Consider the following 11,008-nt stretch of genomic DNA (forward strand, 5'->3'; position numbering starts at 1 on the left):
CATGTAACCAAGCCATTTAAACTACACCACAGTCAGAACAGCAAATGATCTGTATCAGCAAAGGCCCACAATGTTTTAATATAACTCCTTTTACATCATTCATACGTTTATATTGAAGGTACACTGGCTATAACTGGGAGAATGGTGTCCCCCTTATTCTCGCTCCAGGTCGGAACGCCTCAACTGCAATACAAGCGTTAGTGGAGTTGCACAAGACCTCTCACCAGAACTGCGTAACGTTGCACAACCTGAATCATATTTCTATAAAAATCCTGTAATATTACTCCACCGCTTCTACTCTAGCCCACGTGCTCCATTTGCTTTAGAGGCCGCGTCTGTATCCCTCTGCTGTGTGATTTGTATTCACTGCAGTGGTGGAAAAGTGAATTCCACCCCCCCAACTGTAGGGGGAGCCTAGGAGTGAAAAAGACCAATTCTCACAAAATGCTGCCTTAAGTTATTTAATACATTTCAGGAGTGCTAAAGGTTGAGATCCTACTCTGAATTCTTGTGGGAGCGACATGAAAAGTGGTGCTGTTAATAACGCTATCATGACTTGCACTGTGCTAGCAGAACAATCAGTTCTGAATGGATGGATGGATCGATAAATAGCCTTGTTTAATAGCAAATGAAATACACCTCGATTTCTGATTAAAATAATGTGCACGGGCAACCATAAACCACAGCTGCACAGTTAAAAATAAATGTACAATCCAATACTGATGCTGTCCGTTTATTCGCCATGTTAAAAGGTTGGAGGTTGCCTCAACTTGGGAACTCGAGCATCAAAATTACCACAGAATTTCCCACTTGAAAACTTGGGAACTTGTAATTACCAAGACTTGAATAGCATGTGAACACAGCATAAGAAAGACTATTACATATACATTTAGCTGACGCTCTTATCCAGGGCGACTTACAAGGTTACTCATATTACAGAGGTGGGCCAACATAGTGTTTGGAGTCTTGCCCAAGGACTCACTTATTGGTGTAGCGCAGCATAGTCACCCAGACCAGGAATTGAACCCCAGTCTCCTACATGGTGGGATGTGGTAGTGGTGTTATCTGTTGCGCCACACCGACCACTATTCCTGAGCTACATCTTCCTTTCAAATAAGAGTCTCCATTCAGAGCATGTGCAGGCCAGGACTAGGCTAAACCCATGTCACACATTACTGATGTGATGAGCATTAGTTGCAGGTTATTAGTACTCTTAAAAATATGTAGACTGGCTGCAGCATCTCTACACATCTCTTCCCACAGCCTACAGCACATATATTATTATTATATTACAGATATTTATACTCTTACAGTATAAACACACTATGGTTCTATATTTCATCAGAGAGAGAGATCTGGGCCGATTTGGACTGATAATGACATGATAAAAGCCTCCAATGACGGTGAAGAAAGTAGCTATGATGGCACTGCTCAGTCCATTCCAGATTCAACTACATTTCCCATAATGCCCGGAGGAGCCGCTAATGGGAGGACAGCGCGCGGGCTTTGAAGGAAAATGGCGGAGCTTCAAAATGAAAATATCAACGGGTTCGTAGTTGTTTATTTTTTCGTCTGTTTTTCAGTTTTTATCGTTAGACAGCTGTGGCAACCGTTCCGTTTTAGTTAAAATTATAACTTACAGAGCTAACCTTTAGATTTACACGCGTCAGTGTGTTTATATTGCTAAATAGTAACTCTAGCTACCGGTAATGTTAGCTAGCTGGCTGGCTAGCTGTGATTATGGCTACACTTCCTTTCATTAAAGATTTCCTTTCATTGTAAAAATTTAATTAATACATTTGTCTATTTCACAGGAGTGAGGGAGGCGACATGCCCTGCACGGTAAGTATCTACAGTGAAGCCTAGCTCAGGTGGCTATAGCTAACTTGTTTACCATCCTCTGGGATGTAAACAAGTTATTCAATACAAACAGTAGACCATTTCAAATGAGTTTGGCTTATTGCAATTTATTAATTTACTGTCTAGTGAAATTAACTACAGTAGCTATATTGTTTGCAGAAATTGGCTGCCAGCTGCCTGTGGGAGACCCATAGCTTGACTGGGCCTGTTTTGCTAGGAGCTCTTAATTGCAGTGAAAATATCAAATTAATTTTTTGTTAAGTTAAAATAAGTTTATGTCCTCTACAAAGAAGGTAGCTACATTGCTTAGATGTTTAATCTGCCATATAACAAAATGAATGCATGTGAAATATATGATTTATGTTTCCGCATACTTGTACTGTGTCCAAATTGTGCAAAGGTCAGATATTAAGATATTGTGAAGATCAGTACTTTTTTCAGGAGACTGAACAACATGTCTAATTACAAAGAGAGGATAATTAGTCTGTGTCGGATGATTAGATGATGACAACATTTGATATATTAGCAAGTGAGGTTTGTGAAGAATGGCATTTAAATATCTACTGGTTTCTCATCTTGAGATTATTATGGTAATATAAGATTAACAATTTATGTATATGCTTTTTTTTGTTGTATTAAGTGATTTTTATCAACTGAAAGAGTCTTATTCCTTTGGCTAAAGATTTTGATTCATTGAAGAAGTGACAGATAATTCAGCTCTTGTCAAGAAATACTAGCAAATTTATCTGCCAGTGGAATAAAACGAGATTGGTTTAACGAGATACAATATTTATCGCAATATTCGTAGACATTCGTAGACAAAATGCGCCAACAGCGCAAATATTTTTTTTTTTTAAAAGCTAATCATATACTGTCCCATACAGAGTACTGTGATTTTTGCTCAAAAATGCTACACTTCATTCAAATAAATATTAATAACTGAACATTACAAATAAAAGTCTGATCACTCAGTATTCTTTAAGCACTGAAGAAGTCCGCAATATACTCATAAGAGGATAGTGTACCACGGTGACAAAATGTATTATAATACAATAATACATTTTCAAAAATGCCCAGCCCTAGTACAGTTCCTTAAAACTAGTAAAAAATAAGTTAGAAATAAGTTCATATAATATTTTATCAACAATCTGAAAAAGAGAAATAACTAATTTCAAATATTTTTAAAATTATTTGGTACCACTGTTGTTTTTTATTGTTGTTGTTGTTGTTGTGTTTTTGTCAAATTTAAAGTATTGGATGTTCAAAAGACAGTAGTAATAATGTCATATCGCCTACCTCTTTATATATATATATATATATATATATATATATATATATATATATATATATAAATGATGTCATTGTCTGCTTTGCACTGCCAGTCACCTGCCCACCTTTATTTCATGATCTAGATAACAGAGGAGGTTTCTCAAGGGACCAAAAGACCCTTAGACAGGACCCCAAGCCCAGAACCTCCTCCAAAGTCTCCTCGCACCTCATCTTCCCAGTCGTTCAACCTTCCTTTAGAAACCGAGAAGCAGCCAGATGAACCAAAGTCAAGCTGTGCTGAGAGCAGCGTCAAAGAGGCAGTTACAGAGAATGTTGCGGTTCCTGATCTTGACCCCCGCTCATGTAGAAAATCTTGGAGGAGGTCAACTAGAGGCAGGAGATCACTGCCTGCCCTCCCTAGCACCTCCCAGGGTGAGTCCATTTGGTCTGCCTTTCTTCTGCGGTGTTTAGATATGCAGAGCATCTCATTGAAATGTAAAACAAAGAGATATCCCAGAATTAGGGCCGCCTTTGTTGTGTCTTTAAAGGCAATATCACTGTCCTGATAAAGTAATCAGTGTCTTTATCTTTTGTTTCTCATTGTTCTCATTATTCTTGTCAGCTCTGTGTAAATCAATCAGCCAGGACTTGCGTGATGATGAGAGGCTGGAGAAACTAATGGAAGCTGCAATGCAGGTGCTTAACACTGATTGTCAGTAAATTCAGTCCTCAGCCACAGGGCTTTTCTTTGATCCTCTTGCTAACTGTTACAGTCTCACCCCCCTTTTTGTTCTATGTCTTTATAGCTTACGGTCAAGAGACTACAAAACACCCTGCAGACCATCCCTGATGCTGATATGGAGTCTTTTCAGACACAAGGTACTTATTTAGCTTCGAGTAAACAGAAAACATTAGTATTAGTATACAGCCATTAAAAAAAGAGGACACCCCATGGAACAACTTTCCACATCTGGATTTGTTTTTCAAATCTTCATTGGAGTAATACTGAGAGATGGAGGTAATATAACTAAATATACACAATAATCTACATGTATAGAACTGTAAGAAGGAAACCCATGTTGTCCAAAAAAAAAACATCAGGGCAAAACTGAAGTTTGCCTGAGAACACATAGACAAAGACCAGGACTGTGACCGTAATGGCTCTCTATTTACTTCTATTTTAGGCCACTATTGAGTCTGTGAGCCGAATTGTGAAGTATAATTTGAATGTGTTTTTGAGAGCATTACAATCTCCCACCATGCAATCATAATTTAGAATAAACGTATAAAAGTATTGATATCTGATATAGTATTGATATTTCATGGGAAAAAAAGAATTCAGAATTGAGCTTTAAACACAGCTCAGACAATCACGTTTGTTTTTTGTGGTCTTTGCTGACACATCATGATGAGGAGGAGGAGTAGAAAAAAGTGTCCGAATTGTTTCTACCACTGAATAGTAAGTTAAATAGTCCCTCCCTATATAGTGCAACACTAATCAGGAAGAAGGCAGCCGTTTCACTTATAACCCAGGGCTTCTGAAACAATGTGCTTTGGACAGATGAATCCAATTATTGAATTATTTGAATCATTGAGACATGTTTACATTTGTGCACAAGAACCTCATGCAACTCTAAGGCGTGGAGGTGGAAATGTCATGGTTTGGGGAGGCCTTGCTGCTGCAGATCCTGGCAAGCTATCCATTAAAGAATATAGACTTCAGAATTAATTATTTATTGTATTAGAGGTGCTTGAGGAAAACATGAATCCATCTGTCCATAAACTGAAGCTACAACATGATACAGCTGAAAGAATTCTGCTTGGAGGAGTGGGATAAGCTTTCTGGTAGATGGTTATAGGAAAACTGAAGGTATTTCAGCCAATTGTGGAAATACCAGCTATTAGTGAATAGGGTGTCCTTACATTTTCCTCACAATAAAACTGCTTCTATTAATTACATTTTACTAATCATTTTAAAAGACATTTCTTCAGTTTTATGTTCAGCTATGTCCTCTCTGACTCTTAATACTGTTCAAATTAAAATGTTTCAATATGTTAAAAAAGGCAACTATTTTCATTGGGTGTTGTATTTTATTCACATGACTGTATATGCCCTTACTACTGCAAAGGTATTGTTTACAAAATATTATAAATGATAAAAGAAATCTGTTTTTCTTGTTGTAGTTGATTCCTTACAGACAAAATGGAAAAGTCTGGCTAAAAACATCAGTCAAGAACAATCGCTTTCTGTCTTCAGCACTAACAGGTAATGGAGATGTTTGTGAGAATGCCTAGAGCGAGCTCTTCCTTTAACATACTTTTAATACTTTGTCTTTGTTAAACCTTGTCTCTGTTTGTCTGTAGTGATCCCGCCATTCAGAAAGCCATTGATCGCACAAAAGAGGCCATCAGCAGGTAGGATTTTGGGTAGGATTTTTTTTAGAGCTGCTCTTGTAGAACTTATCACTGGTAACTTCATTCACTGATTTGGTTCATGTAATTATTATTCAAGGTTGCAGGCTGAGAGCTCGTCCTGGGAGTCCTTGCTTATCAAACATCGCTCTAAAGCTGAGGAACTGGCCAAGTGAGTAGAGCCACACACAAACTTCAGCATATCCCCACCTTAAACCCTGAGGGCCCTTACTGTCCTATTTCCTTGAGTTACTAAGTAATTAGTAGTAGTCACTGAATAATAAGTGTCAAAATTAGTACCTGAATACTAAGCCTAAGGGTTTTTAACGGTTTAAAGGTCTTTTTAGTGGATATTGGTTGTCTGCTTTATGAGTTGTTTCATCTGCAGGCGTGTGGAAAAGGGACAGGAGAGAGGCTTGACTCTGGACCCATCCTGCATCGCCCAGTCCTCTCAGAGCAAGCTCATCCTGAATAAACCAGATTACCACGCAGTGCTGTGTAGACAGCAGAGAGTGCTCAACACAATGGAGTTGGTGGTAAGAGTGCACAGTGTACCTATGATAAAACTAAGGCTGTGTTTATACTTTACGATTACTTTACGGTATACTTTATACGATTATAACGAACCCTGGCGATTGCTCTGTTAGTGAGGTTCATTAGAGTAAGTGTAAACGCCACCTTTCTAAATCTGCTTGTTTGTGCGCCCACCTGCTACAAACAAGCTCTGTTGCGTTTAGTTTGAAGTACGAACACAAGACGAAACAAAGGCATCTAAACGAACCAAATGCAGAGTTGTGCACGGGTACGGAGGGTCACTCCTGCCCACCAAATGTAGTACCAACCCCACTCACTTGCTCCACCATCATGCTGTCTGCATCTGCCTATTTCATCACGGGTGAGTCTTTGTGCAGACCTGCCCACAATTCTGTGCTTATTCTTCCTAACGCTGTAGTTTAGCAGGGCCATGTCCCAAACCACCCACTACTACACTACCATACAGTGTTTCAAAACGAGCCATCGATAGAACTGCATTCATTAGTGTAGTTACCTCAGTGAAGTATAGACGAGTTGGGAAGCAGCCACAGACTGTAAAACTTTACATCTTTAAAATGCTGTTGGTCATTCCGTGAACAAATACAGATAACCGTGTACATTATCAAATTCATGACTTAATACTGGTATCAAGATGTTGTGATTTAATAAGACATGTTTGAAGTTGTGTTTTTGTTGTAGTTGCTGTTTTTGTTTTTACCGCTAGTTATTGCATATAGCACGCAAGACCCGCAGACCTCTGCTTGCAGCTTTCTGTAACACGTGTGTCAACATTACCGTTTTCCCTTTTGGTTCGATTGCAGATATGTCAGTATAAACTCAAAGCAAACCGGCACTAAAATGTAACTAAAGGACCCAAACTACAAGCATGAACACTTAGAATCCAGCAAAGGGTGATTTTAGTACTGGTCTGATTTTCAGCTAGAAGTGCTTGCAGTTACAGTTGCTGTCCAGCAGGTAGTGTTGGTGAGCTGCCTTGGTTGTCTTTGCTAAGCCAAGCCAACATTTTTTGTAATATGAAACCCATTTAGTTGCAGACGAATGTGTAAAGCAGGGGTGTCCAGTCTTATTTGGTATAGTGTGGCATTCTAACATTCAAGCCGAAGGGCACCTGATTCCACTCATTTAATCAGCTTGTCTCTGTCTTCAGATTAGTTATGTGAATTGTACTCCTACACCGTCACACTGGCTCTTCGTAGGTAACTACTCAGACTTTGTCCCAACAATCAGTGGCTCTAGGCTCCTCTAAGCATCTGCTGAACATTACAATAACTGATTCCTACAAAGCTGAAGAAGGTTATAGGAAGATGGTAAAGTGTTGGTTTTTTTTTTGTTTCAGTTCATAATGCAATTAAGAAATTGCACTCAACAGGTCAAGTTTAGGTCTAGAAGACCCAGAGAACTTTCTTAGTATTGCTAGCACCTAGGATTGATGTAGAAAGCTCCTGTTTAACTGCAGACCTTCAGAAAAAAATTGACTTTGGAGTGGTGCTGCACTATTCTACTGTGTCCTTACCACAAAATTCAGCGTCAGAGGTTTTCAAAGGCAAGTTTGAAAAAATGAATTTTATGAAAAGAACACCCCTCCAACTGTTGCGTACGGTACAGAGTGGATCAGTCATACTCTAGGCTTGTGTTTCAGCCAGTGGCTTTGGCAGTCAGGGAAGGAAGGATTAATTAAATACCAGAACATTCTGGGAGCAAACATCATGCCATCTGTAAAAAATGAAGACAAATAGGTTGGCTTCAACAGAAGGGTAATGATCCTAAACACAATTTAACATCTGCTGTTGACTACCTCAAAATGTGCAAGCCGGGGCATACGCAATGAAATAAATAGGACATGGGTAATAATTACAGTGATTATGTTCAAACTGGTGGATTTCTTGATTTAAATACGGAGTGAAAATGTATTTTGAGAACCAGTAGCATACTTGAATGGACGTCAGAGCCATAGCTGTATGTTGTTAATCACTGCCCAAAAGGTTTAACTTGGACTTGCCATCTGTTTTTTGTCCATAGCTTGATTCTCAGTGTATGATGGTGAAGGGGCTTCTGTCATTCCAAGAGCAGTCTCAGTTACTGGTGAAGGAGACCAGTGCCAGATTGGGTGAGGAGTTGCTTTGTCACTCTGTTTGTCCACACAGGATGAGAAGTGCTTGACTGTAAGAATGTAGTTGGATTATGGAGGTTGATTTAACGAGCCTGTTTGCTTTCCTGTTTGTTTCTCGATTTTCCCACAGCTCATAGTGCTGGATTCCAGGATCTCCCATCCTCTCCGGTCAGACAGCTCCTAAGCCGACCCCTGTCTGCTACATCATCCTAGATCTGCTCGGGTGTTTTCAGAGATTACCAGAGGTGTCTGTTTTAATGGGACGCTGTTGTGTCTGTGTTTTTTGTCTGTTTAAACACCTGTTCTTATGTGTGATAAGGTAACTGACTGACATATCGTCTGTGTCACGCTAAAAACCTTGTATCTCCATTGTCAGAATTTTGTGACAAATTAACCAATAGAAAGGCTCCAAAATGACTTAGAATAAACTTTCTTTCATTGACTTCCATTCCCCTGTAATGTTGCCATTTTCGAAATATGAGGTTTTTGCATGGCAGCAATGATGTGTTTTTCTTTGTCACCATTAGCTTTCTCTTTATTAGTTCAGTCAGTAAGTCTCAGGCACAATAAGGTTGATTTGTCTCTTTATAGTGAACACCTAGTGTCACTGCTGAGGCACTCTTTGCACCAACAAATGCTCGCCTGTTAATTATCATGAGACATGGATGCGTTATTAAAATAACATGAGAGTTATACCGAAAGAGGCTGCTGAGCACTAGATGGCAGTGTAGTTATTCATTTTGGTGATACTGTACTGATATTTACTTGTTTATTTACTTACTTGTACACGTTTGAACCATTTCTATGCTGTCGTTGATGTTTCAGCATTTTTTTAAATAATAGAAAGTTTTTTAATTGATATAAATAGCTTTTTCTGGGTTGGGTTAAGAGCAATGGTGAGGGGAAATATAGGCAAGTATTCTCAAAAAAGAATTTTAAGCCTTTAATTAATCTAATTACGTGTTTTGTATTTAATGGTTGTGCTTTCTGAACACAGGACTGCTTAAAATCTCGGGTCAATCCTAATCCTTGACTGAGAAGGTTTTGAGAGCCACCTTTGAGATCATAATTTGGCTCACATCAACAGCTAATCGTTGCCCATGGTCCTGCAGGTCTCTGTATATCTATATGGGTAATGAGATTAACCAGTAATGGCTTTTGTTGACTTGCTTAGAGCTGTAATGTTATGTTTATGTTGTTTCCTAAACTGTCCCTAATAAACTCTCCCAATTCGTTCACTAGCTGAAAACAAAACCTCTATGCATCTCCAGCAGCAGGAGAAACCTGCAGTCTGGTTTTGATTTCCTCTGGTTCAAAGAGGAAGGTGCCTTGCTGCCCCATGTTCTCGCCACCCATTTGTATCTCATGACCATTCCGAGGGCCTTTCCCCCTCCCCCACTCCAGGCACACCACCCCCTCTCTTCCCCTCTCGGTAATGCCGGGCCGCTGAGGCAGAACGAAGCACTGACATTGTGCCAGTGATTCACACTCCGGCTTTTCATTCACATCTTCTCTCATGTGCTCTTTCTCGCTCTTGCTCTCTCACTCTCTCGCTCTCTTTGCATCACCTCTGCTTAGCAGGAGAAGCACTGCAGGCTGCTGAGCATCGAGTTAGAGCTGACGGTTTGAGAAGAATGATGTTTGCTTCTGCTCTGAAATCAGAGCTCCAAGACAGCGCGCTACACTGCATACTGTCAGTGTTAGTGGAGGTGAAGTGGGTGCAACAAGCTTTGCGAGTGGCTTAGATAGATAGAAACTTTCTTAAAGGGCCAATATCCAAAAAAAATAATTTAAAAAATCTATTTTTAATTCATTGTTTTTCTAACATCATAAGAACAATATCAAGTAAGTCCAAATGTTTGTGGACAGATGCCCATTTAGATGAATGCATTCAGGTACCTTAAGTTACACCCATTGCAGACACTCAGATGTGCACATGCACACATACACACAGCTTGTCTAGTCCCTGTAGAGAAGTACTACCAATAAAATAGGACGCTTCAGAGAAAATAAACATAAACCTATTGGCACCATGCCTAATGCCAGGTGTGGTCTAGAGGGGTATAAAGCCCCCCAGCATTGGAGCCATGGAACTGTGTTCTCTGGAATGATGGATGGTGCTCCATCCAATACTTTTGGGATGAGTTGGGGAAGTGATCATCCAACATCCTGACCTCATTAATGTTCTTTTTGCAAATTCAATCAGATCCTCACAGCAGTGCTCCAAAATTCAGTAGAAAGCCTTCTCTCTGCTGTATAGACAGTTACTCCAATAAAAGCAGCATATTTTATCATTTTTTTAATACCTTTGATTTCAGAAGAAGCAGTAAATGAGCAAATGTCCCAATACTTTTGTCTGTATAATAAGCCTGGTCCTTTCTAATAATTTAGCCTGGTCCTTTCACACTGAACTTATAAGTGGTGTTGAGACAAGTTGATACAAGACATAGTAACAAAACCTTAGTAGAATCTAGGGATGCACTAGACAATATGGGCAATATGACTTTAGTTAATGTTTGGTTAATGTGCTACACTATACATTTTGAAGCATGTTGTGGATATGGTGTTTAAACCACACTGACCAAATACACATTTAATTACAAGGAGTGTAATTACTCCTGTGTTACTGGATGGAGTGCAGCAGATTAAAAAGCAGTGTACGGGAAGAGAGTATGGGAAGTGTGGGAGAGAATTTCAGCACTTTTTAAAAATCTTTAGACGTAGCAAAGTATGATCTAATATTTTTACCATGTTGCCCAGTCTTAGATGCACCAAAAAAAAAAAAGCATCTTTTTACTATTA

At 39.3% G+C, this 11,008-nt stretch overlaps 1 protein-coding gene across 1 annotated transcript; it reads left to right on the forward strand.

Annotated features, from left to right (window-relative positions):
- The first annotated feature begins 1,487 nt into the window (after positions 1–1,487).
- Positions 1,488–9,447, forward strand: dsn1 (DSN1 component of MIS12 kinetochore complex). Its single transcript, XM_072674584.1, has 11 exons — positions 1,488–1,548; positions 1,815–1,842; positions 3,273–3,561; positions 3,752–3,825; positions 3,936–4,008; positions 5,314–5,395; positions 5,494–5,544; positions 5,642–5,713; positions 5,930–6,077; positions 8,116–8,203; positions 8,337–9,447. The coding sequence occupies exons 1-11, from the start codon at positions 1,517–1,519 to the stop codon at positions 8,417–8,419; spliced, it is 1,020 nt and encodes a 339-aa protein (XP_072530685.1). The 5' UTR covers positions 1,488–1,516; the 3' UTR covers positions 8,420–9,447.
- Positions 9,448–11,008: the final 1,561 nt, after the last annotated feature.

Source organism: Salminus brasiliensis, chromosome 3, assembly GCF_030463535.1.
Source record: "Salminus brasiliensis chromosome 3, fSalBra1.hap2, whole genome shotgun sequence".
NCBI lineage: Eukaryota > Metazoa > Chordata > Actinopteri > Characiformes > Bryconidae > Salminus > Salminus brasiliensis.